Source organism: Dioscorea cayenensis, chromosome 17 (genome assembly GCF_009730915.1).
Source record: "Dioscorea cayenensis subsp. rotundata cultivar TDr96_F1 chromosome 17, TDr96_F1_v2_PseudoChromosome.rev07_lg8_w22 25.fasta, whole genome shotgun sequence".
Classification (NCBI taxonomy): domain Eukaryota; kingdom Viridiplantae; phylum Streptophyta; class Magnoliopsida; order Dioscoreales; family Dioscoreaceae; genus Dioscorea; species Dioscorea cayenensis.
The window spans coordinates 3,155,196-3,173,819 of NC_052487.1; the positions used below are offsets into that span (position 1 = coordinate 3,155,196).

Genomic DNA, 18,624 nt, shown 5'->3' on the forward strand with positions numbered 1-18,624 from the left:
TCTCTATAAATCTCAAGAGCCTTATAACTAATACATGGGAGACCACGATCAACACATGCACGCACGCAAGCAACTAATTTGACAGTTCTGTGCTACACAGAGATGGCAATAATACGTAAATCCGGCCTTACCCGATCTGAGTTTGACGGGTAAAACCCGATTTAACCGGGTTTTGGATTGGGTTTGGGTAAAACCCGATTTGAATAAAACGGATGCAGGTGCGGATATGTGAATTCTAATACCTGACTCGTACCCTACCTGACCCGAAATTAAAATTACTAAAATATTTATATATATATATATACTAATATATTCTATAACTTAACAATTTAGGGTTTTTTATTTTTCCTCTTTATTTAGTATTGTAATTTTATAACAATTTTATTTTATTTTATAAAAAAAAATGTAATTACTTTTAAGTTATTTTTTTAAAAAATATATATATTTTTTATTAATTTTTTTAATATGGGGGGGGGGCTGGTATGCCCACGGGTACTTGACTATCCGTCGGGTGCGGGTATGTGTTGGAGTTTTTAAAACCCATTGGGTTCGGGTTCGGGTATATAAGCGAGGTAACGGGTAAGGGTATGGTAAAACCAGCACCCGACCCGTTGCCATCCCTAGCTAACACCTTGACATGCTCGACGACTCCTAGAAGTACTGCCACATACATGCAAACACATGCATGGCATCCACTTAAAGCAGTGATATGTCTAGAGATGGCAATTTGTACCCTACCCGACGGGTATACCCGAATTCGTACCCGGTCAAATAGGGTATTACCCTCTTTAACCGGGTACGGGTATGGATAAGGGTATTACCCGTTAATTTTTGAGCGGGTACGGGTCGGGTAAGGGTATGCCCCTACCCTACCCTTACCCTTACCCGTTGAAGAGGGTACGGGTTTTCCTTACCCGTTGAAGAGGGTACGGGTAAAACCCGTACCCGTACCCTTACCCTTACCCCTTTTTTTTATCAAACTAAACATTTACTCACAATTTACTCAATATCTATTTTCATGGTGATTAATTTGAAAATAATACTTCAAATTTTCTCTTAATATATTATTTTGAATTTTATTTAATTTCTATATTTATATTTGATAATATTAATTTTAGATATATATTAAGAATCATAATTAAATTAAAAAATAAACAAATATAAAAAATAATGTTATAATAATTTATTCTATAAATTATAAGAACATCCTGAAAAATAAGATATTAATAACAAATCAATTAGATATAACTGATGAGAATTACTTATAATGTTTTTTATATTCAAAATCTTACTAGATATTTATAAAATTTGAAACTATATAAAATATAAATAGTAGATATATGAAAAAAATTTAAACAAAAACCAAGATGGTTAAACATGAACAAAACAAAAGGTAGAGTTACCATTGAGTCCTAAATAGACGTCATTTTTATGTGATTATATAATTTAAGATAAAAAAATATATATCAACTTGTAATTTTGAATTTATGGACATGTGTTTAAAGATTGTAATATAATGTATAATTAATTTTTTTTTATTATTATTTAAATTTAATTCGATAATTTGAACAACGGGTTAGCGGGTACCCTGCGAGTAAGGGTAAGGGTATGATTTTTTTTACCATGAAGGGTACGGGTAAGGGTACGGATATGGGGTAGGGGTTATGGGTACGGGTAAGGGTAAGGGTTTTGGCATACCCTACCCATACCCTACCCGTTGCCATTCCTAGATATGTCTAGGACACAATGAAACAAGTAACACACTCCTAACAAGTAACACAGGAAAATAAACAAGATTAAACTCAACACTCTCCTCCTTAATCTTGTCTCCTTCACTTCACAGCTTGCAATCCAATTTTGTGACGTATCTCCAGGAGTTTCACTCGACCGAGAGACTTCTTCAGAATATCGGCAACCTGCTCTTCAATTGTGACATAGTCCACTGTTATCTTCCCATTCTCGACGCACTCCCAAATAAAATGATAACGTGTGTCAATGTGTTTGCTTCAATCATGATGAACTGAGTTCTTGCAAAGTGATATTGCTGATTTGTTATCCACTTTGACAACTACTTCTTCTTGTTATGCTTATCCTCTCATAGTCATATCTGCTAGCAAACAGTTGAGCCAAATACCTTGACAAGCTGCGATTGTAGCCGCTATAACTCAGCCTCACACGAAGACAATGGCACCACCTTTTGCTTTTGAGAAACCAATGTAACCACGTTGTCATCAAGAAAGTAGGTAACTCTAATGGTGCTCTTCCGATCGTCAATGGCGAAGTCACTATCACTTTACCCATCTAGCTTTGACACCCCTTGCTCTGTTCTTGTATAATAGCAACTAAGATCAAGTGTGCGAGGCACCCGAATGTGCGCAGATGCTTGAGCACCCCCTTGGCCCCATCTTATATATATATATATATATATATATATATATATATATATATATATATATATGTATATGTATATGTATATACACATATATCATGTATATACTTATATATATTTATTATATTTATATTTCTAATTAATATGAATGTATTTATATGTTTATATTTAATATAATCTTGGATATCATGTGGATTTATTTTTTAGATTCTTTCGTAACAAACTACTTCACCTTGTTGGAAATATAATACCACATCGGTTGTGTAATAGGAGTGTAATGGGTTTATATATAGGTATAGAGGTTGAGCCACTAAATCTTGAGACTTTTTGGTGTAAGACCTCGAAGCCCATATAGGCCCCACTAGTACCAAAAATATAAAAACTTAACATGGTATCAGAGCTTCAGGGAAAAAAAATTGATCCTGATAAAAAAAAAGGCAGTTATAGTGGGACCTAGTAAAAGACCTCTGAGGTTCCAGAAAGAACACAAGTCAAGTTAAAATAGGACCTCTGAGACACAAGTAGTGTACAAGTCTATGTGTGTAGGACTTCTGAGACACAAAGTAGTGTACAAGTCCTGGTAAACAGACCTTTGGTGTACAAGTCTGAGCAAGTTCGACCGAGTTGAACTTGAGGAAGGGTGTTGGAAATATAGTACCACATCGGTTGTGTAATAGGAGTGTAATGAGTTTATATATAGGTATAGAAGTAGAGCCACTAAGTCTTGAGACATTTTGGTGTAAGACCTCTAAGCCCATGTAGGGCCCACTAGTATCAAAAATATAAAAAACTTAACACACCTTATTAAAAATTTACTCTAATGATTTTTCTATATAAAATCTTCAAATTTTAAAAAACAACTTTATAATAAGTTTTTATTTTATTGAATGGCATAATATTACGAGTTTTGCTATTGAACTAGTTAAAACTAGATTGTATTTGATCGAATGATTTAACTTTTACTTAGTAGTCACAATTGTTAACTATATATATATTTTATATTTTTTAAAATATTTATTATTATTATTTAGTTTGAATTAATATAAAAAAAATTCATATTTAAATTAAAACTAGATTAGATTTGACTAAATAATTCAACTCTTATCTCATAATGATATAATCGTGGTATATTTTTTGAAATATTAATTATTATAATTTTAAGTTTGAAGTAATATAATTTTTTTTAAATTAAACTTAGCACCCCCTTGATTTTAGTCCTAGTTTCGCCACTGTTGCCTCCCGCCAAAAAACAATGGTCATGTTTTTACTTTTGAGTAGGCTTCGTGCTATAGCGGTAACCATTTGGTTCTTCCTCTCCACCACATCATTTTGTTGAGGGAAATTTGGTGCTATAAAGAAGTGTTTGATGCCATACCTATGATAAGAACTAGATGGCAACTGGGCATCCCAAGGAACAAGTTCTCTATTCAAATCAGACTGTAAAAACCCTTCTATAAACCAGGAAAAATCATACAAGGGGAGTGGTTAAAAGGAAATCAGAAAAACATTAGAACTACTGAACTAAAAACATCAGACATATAAACAAACTGAAACTATAGTAACCAAAATGACACTGGCTAGCTTAGTCAGCTAGCTACGTGTTACAAGTTACAACTGGGTGCACCCAACCGCTTTAGAGTCCTTGCCTCGAACAAATGCACACTGCTTTGATGCAGCAATCCTGACCATCCGTTGAAGCTAATATCTTGCATTGCCTCGACTTAACCCAATCTCCTTGATAGATTCAATCCTAGCCCTCCATGTTTTCCTTCGCAGAACTCCAACGGAATTAACGAATTTTCAAACACCTGAAAAGTCCATTATACCCCTTGATCACAATCTATTGACACCAGGACAGCCTGCAACTCAAATCTCCCTTCACCAATCAAATTCAACAGTCTCTTACAATACTCCTTGAACTCATTAGATATGAACTCTCCTCCTCTGTTAGTGCGGAGGGCTCTTATCTTGCCATCAGCCTCCATCTCGGCAGCGGCCTTGATCTTGATCAATTCCGACAATGCCGTTCATGCATGTATATAAAAGATGGTAATTAAGTTACCGTTTTAACTAATTATGCATTTTTTTTTATTTACTCATTTATGTAAATAAAAAAAATGTACGTAATTTTGGGAAAAAAGCCGTTTTTTGCTTGAGTTCTTATGACTTAAACCGGATGAAATTTTCATGGTTAATAGAATATATATATATATATATATATAGATCCAAGAAATCATTACTTCTGAAGATCACAAACACACACACACACACACAGAGAGAGAGAGAGAGAGAGATGAGCGAGAGGAGCGAAAGGAGCAAGACGCCCTTGATAAAGGACGATTTAGTTGCCGAGATTGCTAAGCATATGGACGGCGATAACTTTCATAAGGTTAGATACACTTGCCGTTCATGGAGAAACCTGACAGAAGAACGGGTCCCTTTGTTGCTATTGATTGGCGAAGACAAAGGCACAGTAAAGGGTCTCAAATTTTTCAATTTAATTACTAAAGAAATACGGCTTTGTTATTCATCCGTGATGAAAAACTGGCGAGGAGCTCATTATCTTGGCTCCTCCCATGGCTGGGTATTCTTGGGCATATATAAAGATGAAATCTTGAAAATAGTCCTATTCAATCCATTTGAAGACAATGAGGCGGTCTTTTTCCCCCCTCTTCCCCATGATCGATGTAGAGAAGCACGGATTATCGTTTCAGAGAAACCCAATTTAAGCCACAGCTTTGTTGCCATGTTCTGTCCCCGGATCAATGATGATCAGTTCTCTTCTACGATCAGGTTTATCAATCCTAGGTCATCAAATGCATGGGATTCAATGTATTTAGAAACTACACCAACTGCCATAGTCGGTGTAGAGAGGGATTTCTTTGTCAGAATCAATGATGGTGAATTACAACAGGTTGACATTCATAATTACAGGACGCTCGTTACGGTTGGACTTTCAATACCGGGGCCATTAGCCACAATTTCAACAAATTCAAGTTTCTCTTATGTTCAAGATATAGCGGGGGTTCTTTTCGTATTGGTCAATTCTTCAAATGACAGATACTGTTTTTGCAATGTTAGGCCAGTGTTTCTGGGATCAGGTTCACATTACAGTACAATACCAATGGATTTGTATACCGGGACGTGTCTAGTAATATCAAATGATCTCGACCGCATTGCGAGAAGAAGGAAGAGTGCATGGATCAACGTACAAAACTTTGATTCATCATCACTCATTGGCAAACTGTCACAATATTGGATACATGATGATGTTGTTTCATGTAAATATCGTCCGGTAGGGTGGATTTCAAACGTTTCTCTGTGATTTTTGGCAACGTTAGTTATGTGATCAAGGTACGCCTTCCTTTTCTTTAGTTCTTGATCTGTTCTTCATTTTTTCTTGTTTTTTACTGTTCAAGATGAATGTTATTAAATTTTAAAAGTAAAATATAATAATCACGTGCATGGCTTTCAAAGTTTTTTGAATTTTTTAGAGAAAAATATGTTTATGTATCTTGACGTCTTAAACTTTATGATGATCAACTCATTCATTGGTTTTAATTAACAGGTCAAGTGTTACAAGAGAAATGTTTTGGCAACTGGCGGTTATTCTATGGAGTTTGCATGCATACTTGTTCAAGCTGATGTATTTTCTGTTTTTTCTCTGTCATGATTCCTAGTTATCATCGTATATTCACATGGACGAGCTTGTGCATATTAATGGGCTGGAACCTGTAAATTTCTGAATAAAAGGTTTCATTTTTTGCGGTAAAAAAAAAGAGCAAACTGCATGTGTGTGTGCGCGCGCTTTCACATACAGAGTTATATATATATATCATCTTTCCAAAAAGCTTATCTTTGTTTTTATTCAAAGAAAGCAAAACAGGTTAAAGAAAATAAACAGCTATCTTAGGGATAAAGCCGACCACGTACTTAATTACTTTGGCTCAAATTAAACAGTATATATATATAGATATATATGGAGATAAATAGAGGTCTATGCATGGTTATTGAAACAAAGTGCCTTCCGTCGCATGTGGTCTGAAGCTACACTAGGTTATGAGATGCTACCATGACTTGTCCAGTATGAACATGAATTCATAAATATGCACTCATTTGCATCAAATTACTTTTATTTTCTCCACCTACAACAGGTTATTTTAGAATTTATTTGTTGCTGAATAATATATTCTTTCGATAATAGTGGAGCTAGGATTTCAATTTAGTTGTAAACTAAAATCATGCAAAAAAAAAAAAAAGAAATTTTCCTTCTAGTATTATTTATCTCATATATATATATATATAAAGTTTTTTAAATATAAGAAATGAACTATTAAGACAAAAAATAAAGTTAGTTTCTTAAAAATAAACATGATATTTTTTCAAAGAAACAAGATTATTAACTAGAAACTCTAGTTTTCTCTCTCATTATAAACATCAAGATTGTTAATAAAAATCTGTTTGTTGCCCAAATCAACTTGTCATTGGGTGAGGGTGGACTGGATGATCATTTTTCAACCTGTGTGCACACCATGTCTTTGACTATATTATATTTGTCACATTTGTAATAAATAAATAAATAAATAAAGACGAACCATCCTCATCTACAGAATGCAAGTGTACTGACTGACATTTAGAGGAGATCTTAAATTTGAGTCCCTCCACTCACAAATGTATAGCTGGCCTTCCATCAGTTCCATGAAAGGAATGATAGTTCCTCCTCTTTAGGGTTACTTGGCAGGAGAGATTTATCTCTAGGATCAAGGCCTGTAAGCCATTTGGTGCATCTTCATTACTATTTGTTTCTTGACATTCCTCAATAGGAGGTTTTATCTTATTTTATTTTATTTGACACGTAAGTGATAAGTGGCTTTTTGTTTAAGGGTATTCAAGAACATGCACATATATGGAGTTAATATATATCTCAACCAAGATATACCCTCATTTTACGCGGGTTTTGAAGTTTGATCTTAGATCCTCCTCAAAATAAACACCTTGCACAAATGATCCGGTGTCAATAGCTAATCATAATTTTGAATTCCTTTTATACAATTTAATCAAATTACTTTTATTAAGAATATTTTAAAAAAAATCTAAACAAATCAAGTTATTTACTTAAACATAAAGTTCACAAAATAGAAATAATTAGGAAGAACAACAAATTCTAAGATATTATTTTCTTAAATTTACTTAAATTAATTCAATATTTTCTAAAAAATTAAATAAATTCTAATAAGATTATTTCTTCTCTCCCATATCTCTTTATTTTATAATTTTGTTGGTAATTAAAAAAATATTTTTAATACAATCAAAGAATTTGAATTATAACAACATTTTGTACAAATACATATATCACCGACAACAACAACGTGCGTAAGATTATTTCAGAGTTTGATATATTAATTGTAAACATTAATATTTTGAATTTCAAGAGATTAAATTGATATCCCAAAATATTCAAGTTCACTAATCATCACAGTGTCTTGTACTTAGATTTTATTTATTTATTTACCTAGTTATCTTATACATTTTTTAAAATAAGGCTGGGGAGGGGCGGCTCAATTTTTTTTAAAAAAAAATTAATAATAGAATATGGATAATATTTTTATTCATTTTGGATCAGATTTGACAGTATAATTAACTGATATGAAGGGGGATAAAGGATTATAAACAAGCCATCGTTATATATATTTTCAAGAAAATTATTGGTCTTGAGTAATTAAAAAAATCCCAAATAATTTTTGTCCTTTTTATCCTAAAAATTATATTCATAAAAAAAAAAAGTTAATAATAACATTAATCATATCTAAAAGGAGTTAATATATATTCATAAAAATTATTTAAAAATCATTATTCTTTCATGATTACAATTAAAAATAAATATAACCACTTCAATTGATTCATAAAAAAAAATATTTTACTAAAAATATAATCAAAATTTAAACCTACTTGATATAATATTTATACATATGGATAAATTGCTAATTTACCAACGGAACCAAACTCCGTTACTAGGTTTTAGAAACGAATAACCAATTCGTTGGTAATTTACAAACCGAATATTAATCCGTTACTAGATTTTACAAACCGATATGCGTTACTAGTTACAAACGGATTATAAATCCGTTGGTAATATACAAACCGAATTTTAACCCGTTGCTAATATTTCGAAACCGATATGTAATCCATTACTATTTTACAAACGGACTTCGAATCGGTTGCTAATTTTAGAAACCGATGTTTAATCCGTTACTATTTCATAAACGGACTCCAATTCCGTTGGTAATTTACAAACGAATATTTTACCCGTTTCTAAAACAGAAACGGATTAGCCACCGATGGCATTTACGTTTTAAATTTTGAAACAGTCCTAAAGTTTGTTTGTAACATTGTAATGGACGGTCTAATCCGTTGCTAATCAGTTATTAAATCGCAACAGAACCAGTCCGTTGCTAAATTACTGTTTCTAATTCAACAGTTTCTTGTAGTGTTAGGTAATTTTAACCCTCTACCTTGGAGATATGATGAAATTGGTTAAATACTACTAGAAATGGGTGGTTATTCTATGCGAATTAACTTTCTTAATTGTTTTTAAATTAATATTTGCTATAATTTATTTCATTGTTTTATTATTTGATTAAACTTAATTATTATTAATACCAATGTTCTTTAAATTGGTCTATTGACAATAAATTTTTTTTATAGTTTTTTTAAGAAGGACCTAAGTGAGGGTGCATTGGCATATTGAGGTATTAATTCTCTATTGATACATGTTTATGGCTTTCTTTAAGTTTATCTTTTTGTTAAAAATAAAAAAGCTAAATTATTAATTTTTTACTTGATTTTTTTGACACACATATTCCTTTTATTTATAATACATAAAAATTAATTTCCCTCCCAAACCAATGGTTGAAAGTTGAGACTATCTTTTAACAATGATTGAGGGTTGATGTTGTGACCTGTACACATTTTTTTATATAATGTCTTCTAATTTTTTTTAATCAATTTTAATTATTTTAAATAATTCAAAAAAACCTGAAATGCAAAATAAGTGAAAGATAATATTTTTATCATTTATGTGATTTTTTTTTTTATGAAAGCGACAAACTTCACCTTACAAATGAATGTCAAAAGAATAGATAAATATAGTAATGCGCTAGTTACGATGGTTTAATAATCTTCTAAAGATTTATTATGTGTGATGGGTTAATATATAGTGCAATTAGAACATGTCACATATGCCCAAGATAATTATTATAACTAAAATAATTGACTCAATCAATAAACTTTCATTCAATATATTTAATATGATTTTCATAATATAGAGGATTATACAAGTGAAACAAATGTTTTGGCTTTACGCATTTAAAAATATCTACTAATCAAGTTATTTCCTAAGAATAAGAATAATTTTTAGAATAATTCCATAATTTCTCCGTCTAACTTAAAATTGTCTATAATTCCATGTTAAACGTGCAAAAATTAGAGAATTGTTTTTACAATAACAAAAAGTTTTCATTATTCTTACAAAATTATAACCCAATTATACTTTTGCATGTGAAAAAAAAAATTCATTTAATCTTGACAATATTTTAATTTTTAATAAATAAATTTTTAATTTTGGTGAATTCTTTGGTTTCTACAATCGAAAAGCATACAATTAGGAATGGGCATGGAACAGAAACTCCTTACTCTCGCTGGGATCCACCCTGTTAGAAGCATGGAATCCCGTATGAAATCCCCAGTTCCCTCTCATGTGGGGAGAAGGGCGTGGGAATTAATTTTCCCGGATAATGCGAGGAAGTGATCTCCCTCCCTACAAAATCTCCTCCTCGAAATGTTATATGTATATATATATATATATATATATATATATATATATATATATATATATATATATATTATAATATAATATATACATTAAGAAAAAAGTAATTTAGTAATAAAAAATAATTTAATGTTTTGTTTATTATTGATAAGGATAGGACGTAATTGGTATTTAAGTTCATAGATTTAGGTTTTAGATTATTTGTATTTAAAAAAAAATGTATTGGGAGCTCTAGACAAAGATTCCAATTGGAGTGGGGATCCATGTGGGGGTGGGGGTGGGGGTGGGGGTGGGGTGTCGACTTTCTCCTCCCTAATTTTCCAACTGGGGTGAAGACAAAGGAGTGTGTGGGGAGACACCCCTCATCCCCACCCCGTGCCCATCCCTATGGCTATTTGCAATCTTAAAACGAATCAACTAAACCAACCTATTGGCTTTTGTAGTTGCTACTTGCTAAGTAGCTCAATAGTTCCCCATTTATTTCCATCTTTCTTTTTTAATTTTTTTTCCGTCTTTTTCCAACCTCCTGTTGACTCAATTTGTTATTTAAAATCTCAAATATAATATTAAGATATATGAATTAATTTGTTATTTAAATTTTAAAATATAATATTAAGCTATATGACTAGCAAATATATACAATGTAAAACCAACAAACTAACATAAAACCAATTAAATCTATTAAATCAAACAATAAAATCAATAAAATTAGAATATATATATATACTGTTGATATAAGAAGAAATTATCCACATACCTGATTGGGTAACGGAGATGAAGGTGGGCTTGAGTGATCAGGTTGTTGTCAAATTTTTTAAAGAAGGGATGAAGACTCAGCTGGAAGAGATGTAGTCCTTGAGAAAACCCTACAAAGTAATTCAGTCATTTTATAAAATAATCAAGGGTATTTTAATCTAGAAAATTTGTTAATTTTTCATTTCCATGAGAAACAAACATTCCCACCAAAATGTGAGGGAATGACTTTCCATCAATTTGATGGATTTTGATTCCCATGATAAAGCTATTTTCCAATAAAAATACTCCACTAAACATGGTTGCTAGAGTCACTCCCATGTGTTACTGAATGTACCCAACTTTCCCATTTGCAACCTAAATTTTATTTTCATTTGTTATTATTTTCTTATGAAATAAGTAAAACAGCTCTACATAAGTAATTGAAAAAAATAACCCTTTGGTAAACAAAAAAATAACCCAAAGTATAAGGGGGAGATCATGGGTTCAAATCTCTCCCCCAATAGTACTATTCTCAATACTGTTTATACACTGTTCACCCGGGATTTCTATATTATTTTTATACTGTACATATACTGTACATCCGGGTTCCAGTGTTGTTTGGCATTATTTATATTCATTAAAAAAAAAAAAAGACACTTGTCGTCTATTATTTAAAAAAAAACAGTGGTTTATCCAATTTTTCAATCTAACCAAGACTAGAATTATATCAAACATCACAATTCACTTCATTTTTTTTAAAAAAATAATTTTCTCATTAAAAAAAAGGTTTTTTAAAAAAAAAAACCACACACACACACACACAATGAGAAAATCAAGCATTCCAAGCTTAGTTGGGGGTGGCGCATTCATGTCCAAGAAAACAGTACCCCCAAAACTCAGCTGTAGTATTTGCTTCCCCAACGGTCCAGTCTTCACTGTCTCCCTCTCCATTGTCCCACACAAACAAATAAAAATACAAAACAATCATCCATTGTTCCCACAAGCATCACTCATCACATCTCTCTCTTTCTCTCTTCTTTCTCTCCTCTGCCATTGCCAAGGAACTCCAAGCTCCAAGAAAAGGTAAGCCTTCAAACACCTCACAAGCTCTTGCCTTTCATAGATTTTTAGTCTTTCATGGAGTTTAGAGTGTCAATTTCATGTCAAAGGTGTCACCTTTGTTTGTGCTTGTTCATGTTCTTGATGTTTAGTGTCCTTGTTCTTCATGTTGTTTGCTTGAATGAAGAGGGTCTTGCCCTTCTGTCATTCAAGGCTTCCATTACTGAAGACCCTAATGGCTCATTTGCCAATTGGGACTCCTCCAAGCAAAACCCTTGTTCTTGGAATGGTATCACTTGCAAAGACTCTAGGGTTGTCTCCATTAGCTTTCCCAAAGAAAGACTTTTGGGCTCCATTGCATCATCTCTTGGCTCTCTTGCATCTCTTAGACATATCAATCTTAGGAACAACAGGCTTTTTGGGAGCTTGCCCCTTGAGCTCTTTCAAGCCAGAGGGCTTCAAAGCTTGGTTCTTTATGGCAATGCATTGTCCGGGTTTATCCCGACGGAGATCGGTAACCTTGCTTTTCTTCAAGTCTTGGATTTGTCACTGAACACACTCACTGGTTCCTTGCCCAATGCTTTGATCAATTGCAAGAGGTTGAAGACTCTTGTTTTGAGTCATAATAATTTCACTGGTTCTTTGCCAATTGGTTTTGGGAATGGTCTGAATGCATTGGAAAAACTCGACCTTTCTTACAATAGATTGAATGGTTCTATTCCTATGGATATTGGTAATATGTCAAAGCTCGAAGGGACTGCTGATTTCTCTCATAATCTTTTCTCTGGTTTGATTCCTCTGAGTTTCGGTGACCTCCCGGAGAAGGTCTACATTGATCTTACATACAATAATCTTAGCGGACCGATACCACAAAATGGTGCTTTGGTTAACAGAGGACCTACTGCCTTTATTGGCAACCCTCTTCTCTGTGGACCACCATTGAAGACCCCATGTTCTAATGGGGTACCCCCCGATGGTCCTGCTATGTTTCCAACAATCGAAGGTGGTGAAAATGAGGGTAGAATTAGCAAAAGAACAAGCATGAGTAAAGCCATTGTCGTTGCAATTGTTGTATGTGATTTATTCGGCATAGCTCTCATTGCATTGTTGTTCTTTTACTGTTACCGTAGAGCGATTGCAATGAGATTAAATGAAGCAAATGGGAGTAATGATAAAGATTTGAAGGCTATGAAAGAATGCTTGTGTTGTATGGATGAGGATTCAGATACCTCATCGGAAAATGTAGAGCAAAATGATCTCGTTCCGTTGGATCGTCATGTGAAGTTTAATTTGGATGAGTTGTTGAAGGCTTCGGCGTTTGTTTTGGGGAAGAGTGAGATTGGGATTGTTTACAAGGTGGTGCTCGATAACGGGCTTATGTTGGCGGTGAGGAGATTGGGCGAAGGCGGGTCACAGAGGTTTAAGGAATTCCAGACGGAGGTAGAAGCTGTCGGGAAGGTCAGGCATCCCAACATTGTTACTCTCAGAGCTTATTACTGGTCCGTCGAAGAGAAACTTCTTATATATGATTTTATACCGAATGGCAACCTCTCCGCTGCAATTCATGGTAAATACTTCTATCCTAATTTCTTGCTAACTAGCTTTAAAAGTTGTCCTTTTATTCGAAATCACAGTTAGTTTAAGTAATTGATGTTGTCAACACTAGACTCTAGAAGTGAACCAAATTGTGTAGATTTGTACATGTTGGAGCTTCAGAAAATACGAAAACTATATATTCTCTGTTTTGTCTACTTCAGGTAGATCAGTGCCTGTTTCTTTTTCGCCGATGTCTTGGGCTGTCCGGCTAAAAATCATGAAAGGAATCGCTCGAGGTTTGTGTTTCCTGCATGAGTTCAGCCCGAAGAAATACGTCCACGGAGATCTCAAACCTAACAATATACTTCTGGGGCCTAACATGGAAGCACACATATCCGACTTCGGTCTAGCACACCTTGCAAACATAGCAGGAGGATCACCGATGCTACATTCCCGAAGAATAGCAACCGAAAAAACACAAAACCAGTTCTCCGACATTGCTGTGACGCCGGTGATGAAGATAGAATTGTGCTATCAAGCACCCGAAGCATTGAAAACTCTGAAACCATCTCAGAAGTGGGATGTTTATTCGTATGGTGTCATTTTATTAGAACTGATCTCCGGCCGATCTCCAGTTGCATTGTTAGATACTTCGGACATGGATTTAGTTCGATGGTTTCAGTTCTGCATCGAAGCGAAGAAGCCCCTTAGCGATGTTCTAGACCCGGCATTAGGTCAAGAACCAGAGAAAGAAGATGAAATAATTTCAGTGCTTAAGACCTCCTTGGCTTGTGTTCAGTATAATCCTGAAAGTAGGCCATCTATGAGACAAGTTACCGACACTTTGGAGAGATTGGCAGCTGGATTATGATAGATGATGAGCAATATTTAAAAGAAAGGAATGAAGCAGAGTAAATTTAGTTGTTTTCCGAAGATGTAAAGTTTGTTTTTCTTCATTAATTCTTCTTGATTATTAATGTTCTTGGTGTGCCAAGGTACCTGAATTTCTGTAGAACTTTTGTTTCATTGTATCCTAGCTTTGTTTAATGGCGCTTTTGTTTGATGAAAATGTGAAATAACATGACAACATTCACCCCAAATCTTACTTGGCAAATGACATTAGCATTAGAGGTCTTTTTGCATACATACTCATGTACAACTATGAAATTACAAATAAGTCACTTGTTTAACAGACCTAAATTTTTACAGAATTATATACATACATACACATACATATAAATATATATATAAATATATATATATATATATATAATGGTTTAATGTATAGAAGATATACAAGGCAATACCATGACATGCACATGTAAACATTTCACATCATTCCAGATAAGAGTTTTGTAGTGGTCTGTCATGTGAGTGCCAGAATTGTCTCTTTGATACCTTATTGTTGTTCATTCCTTTGTCTTGAATTGTGCATGTGACTCATGAAGACAAACCAGAATAAGGAAAAGTGGAAAACACAGCACCAACATCCGAGTATGGTTTTGTCTTTTGATGATTTCAACAATAGAACATGCCTGCCTTCAACGCATCAGAGAAATAACTTGGCAGAAATAACTACTAAGTTTTTTCATCAACAGCTCAATTAATTCAGTACTTGTTGATATATATCAATATTTATTCTTCAGTAAAACATGATACTCAATTAAAACAAGAAACAGACAAAAGGAGGTAAATTTACTGTTATTTGATGTTAAGAAGGCTCAAAAATGTCATCTCCATTACAAGATAAATTGAGTAAAAGCATGACCTTGTTTTGGGGTATGTGATACTACATCAGCACATGATGAAGTATTTTAATCCATTGATCGATGAAGAGAAACCTTATGTGGAGGTTGATTGTCCTTGCATCTTCTGAGTCTTGGCCTTTAATCTCTCCATGAATTGTGGATTGGATTTAAGACGATTTTTCACATAAGCATTTCGAGTTTCTTCCACTAGTTTAGTGGCCTTTGAAGCTTCCTCTATTAAGGCATATAAAGTTCTCAGGCAGTCCTTCCTATTCTCCTCCCTGTGCTCAAACCTAATAAGTTTTAACAAGAAAGAGAAGAACAAGAATTTTAGACGACATTTTTCGTTTCATCAGAAACCACATATTTTCTGCTGCTATATTTGAGCTCGTGATAGAATAGAATTTGCAAGACACAATAATTGCTAAATCTTAACTTCACCAATATACATTGAAGGCGAAGTATTTGACAATCCTGAGCAATTGACAACATATAATTAAAGATGATGGTAAAATATCATTACCTAATGGCAACTACATCAACAGGTTTAAATAACACACAACAAGAATGCATAAGCAAATCCAATAGAAGCAATTTAACTTCACGGATTTGAAAGCCTAGTGCGCAATATCAGGATAGAATGTGTGATTTTCCATTGGATGAGTTTCTAATATGATCCCAAGCACTACGCAAGAGCCTCGGCTGAAGAGCACATCATCCAAGTTCTTGCATTTTCTTACTAAATGAGCTATCGCAACAGAAAATCAAGAAAGTTAGCTATGATCTATACTAACTTGCCAGCAGTCATGGGTTATTTTGAGAAGTGCTCAGACAATGTAAAAATATTCAACCTTAAACAGGAAAGGAGTGTTCATTCATAAAGAAAGTCACAACAGAATGTATAAAATTTGGGGTGTAAAATACCTTTCACTGGTGATTGTGAGCTCATCTTTACCCGAATTATAACGTTTTCCAACTAGTTCCCTTAATCGACGGAAAGCAGCCCGTGAAAGCCCCAGCTCTTTCACTGTCACTGAAAGTTTTACTTTCCTGTTTTTTGGATGCCATGCATCCCCACCAGGAGCAAACACAACTCGTGATTCCCATCTAAGAATGGGCCCTTCACCAGGGGGATCATCTAATCTTACATTCTTTGATGATTCAGAAATATCTTCTTCAGGAAGCTCATGCGCCGTTAGCTCCGCACATTCGGCAACCACCTTGTCCTCAAACTCCTTGAATAGCTCATAAGCTTGCTCAGGCTCCAATTCTCCTCTTTCACACATGTCACCTAATTCATTGAATTTGGCTTCCACCTTTTGCTTTATCTCATCTGAATAAAAGCATGTGGAAAAAAATCAGCCACATGAACATGTAGATGGAAGACTATGCCCAAAAAGATTTATAAAAACATAGTTAATATTAACTTATACTATATGAGAAATCCATGCTGTAAACAGTATATGTTTAAAACAAAAGGATTGCTTTCTTTTGCTTCCCATCTCTTTATCATATTCACAGGTAACAAGCAACTCCAAATGATTCAACCATTCAGGCAAACAGGCAAAGAGACCATATTGTGCAACAAGATCAGGAAGTGACAAACTAGCTGAATGATATTGACAGATTTAACTGATACACCGTATTTTAAGAAAATTCAACATTTGCAACGCCCAGTTCATATGCTGTTGATATAAAATGGGCTTGAGTTTTCATATAGAATCTGACAGAAAATCAACCCATGGAATCAAAACAGTAAAAGTAAACCAATACAGAAATATTTATGTAATTGAAAATTGCAGGCATTGCCAGACTTCAAAATCTCACCTTAAAATGCAAAAGCATTGAATAAGAAACAGAAGCCACCAAAACAAGAAACTGTTCTACCTGTCACAGCAACTCGCTAAGAACCTATCTATAGTGTTCTTCTGGTGACCAAAAAATTATTATATTAAAGACTAGCAAGTAGCATCAGTGAGGAGCACAATTAAGACCATACAACCAGGAACGGAACTTTTAGACAGGTACCATTCAAATTATGGGAAGTTACACATAAAAAACTATGCATAGATTTAGCTTTTTATGAAAATTTTTAAGAGTTACCATTGAATTATCATGTGATCCTGCCATCCAAAGTTCTAGAGTTCCAGAGTGCATGGTTAAATCCCAGTGAAACAAAAAACTTCAAATGGAGGAGACGTGGACATTGTTTCTCAAAAAAAGTTTAATGGCGCTTCACTCAGCGTCCTACTCCTACCCTAAACAAAAAACCTCATAATGCCTAATATCATAAGAACCATGCCGGCTACCACATTTGACAACATCCTCCTTTAACATCAAAGTTCTCAAAATCTTTCAATTCATTCAACACGCCTAATCACAAGCACCAATTTAAATCCCAACAATGCAATGAAATTTCACTTGAAGTTCTCTCATAAATAACAACCTCAAAATCTCTAATAATCACAAGAACTAAACAAAAAACTACATCTCATAACTATCACACCATTCTAGAAAAGTTTTGGAAATGATTCAATTCAATAAACACTCCTTTAGCAATCACAATACTGCCTAATCACAAACACCAATTTAAATCACAGCATTTTAAAAAAGAGAAGCTTTTCAAGTAAAAACCAAATTCAAAGATTTTACCAGGAAGAAGCTTGTCCCAACTGAGCATGTCCTCCAAAATATCCTCACACTCCTTGGTGTCCTTCAGGAACCCCTTCTCCGTCGCCTCGCGGATCATGTCATTCCACTTCTCATCATCCATATTGAAGAACTCATCGTTGGCCATCCTATTCTGGACATAATCCCTCGCATTGTAGAGATCCGGGATATCCTCATCCGTCTCATGAGCCTCCTCGAAGTCGGACTCGAACTCGCGGTCCTTGACATTCTCGAGAGGCCGCATTTGAAGCTCCTCCACGAGTTCCTCATCGGTGTCCTCATGCTTTCCGGACAATTTCCGAGCGAGGATGGCTTCCATGATGGAGGGGAGGGCCTCCTCGTCGCCATTGAAGTAGAGCTGGATGCGGCGGTTCAGCTCCTCGTTGCTGACATCCTCAACGAGGGTGCCAGACTGGCGAGCCTCGGCCAAGGATGTGGGTTTCGAGGGTGGGGGCTGCGATTCAGACGAGAAGAAGGATTTGGGAATGGAGACGAGAGGGAAGATGGAGTTGGGCCGAGGCAATGGAGAAGAGATGAGGGTGCGCGTGAAGCCATGGGCGAGCTTGAAGAGCGCTCGATTCATGGCGAGAGAGAGAGAGAGAGAGAGAGAGAGTGGGAATTAGGGTTTATGGTGGGAATTAGGGTTTATGGTGTCGAAA

At 34.5% G+C, this 18,624-nt stretch overlaps 2 protein-coding genes across 2 annotated transcripts; one reads left to right on the top strand and one right to left on the bottom strand.

The window, feature by feature from the left end:
• The first annotated feature begins 11,905 nt into the window (after nucleotides 1-11,905).
• On the top strand, nucleotides 11,906-14,647 carry LOC120281386 (receptor protein kinase-like protein ZAR1). The gene is made up of 2 exons (XM_039288230.1): nucleotides 11,906-13,578; nucleotides 13,769-14,647. Exons 1-2 carry the CDS (start codon nucleotides 12,090-12,092, stop codon nucleotides 14,416-14,418), a joined length of 2,139 nt encoding a protein of 712 aa, XP_039144164.1. The 5' UTR covers nucleotides 11,906-12,089; the 3' UTR covers nucleotides 14,419-14,647.
• Nucleotides 14,648-15,229: 582 nt separating this feature from the next.
• LOC120281378 lies at nucleotides 15,230-18,598 on the bottom strand. Its single transcript, XM_039288221.1, has 3 exons — nucleotides 17,948-18,598; nucleotides 16,220-16,628; nucleotides 15,230-15,588 (listed from the first exon to the last, which is right to left on the bottom strand). Exons 1-3 carry the CDS (start codon nucleotides 18,546-18,548, stop codon nucleotides 15,390-15,392), a joined length of 1,209 nt encoding a protein of 402 aa, XP_039144155.1. The 5' UTR covers nucleotides 18,549-18,598; the 3' UTR covers nucleotides 15,230-15,389.
• Between the last annotated feature and the right edge of the window lie 26 nt (nucleotides 18,599-18,624).

Excerpts from the sequence above, each read along its gene's own strand:
- LOC120281386 (XM_039288230.1), top strand. The coding sequence starts at position 12,090 with ATGGAGTTTAGAGTGTCAATTTCATGTCAAAGGTGTCACCTTTGTTTG. Across the intron at positions 13,579-13,768 it reads CCTCTCCGCTGCAATTCATG|GTAGATCAGTGCCTGTTTCT; the intron begins GTAAATACTTCT and ends TGTCTACTTCAG.
- LOC120281378 (XM_039288221.1), bottom strand. The coding sequence starts at position 18,548 with ATGAATCGAGCGCTCTTCAAGCTCGCCCATGGCTTCACGCGCACCCTC. Across the intron at positions 16,629-17,947 it reads TTGGGACAAGCTTCTTCCTG|ATGAGATAAAGCAAAAGGTG; the intron begins GTAAAATCTTTG and ends GCTTTTATTCAG. Across the intron at positions 15,589-16,219 it reads CTCACAATCACCAGTGAAAG|GTTTGAGCACAGGGAGGAGA; the intron begins GTATTTTACACC and ends AAAACTTATTAG.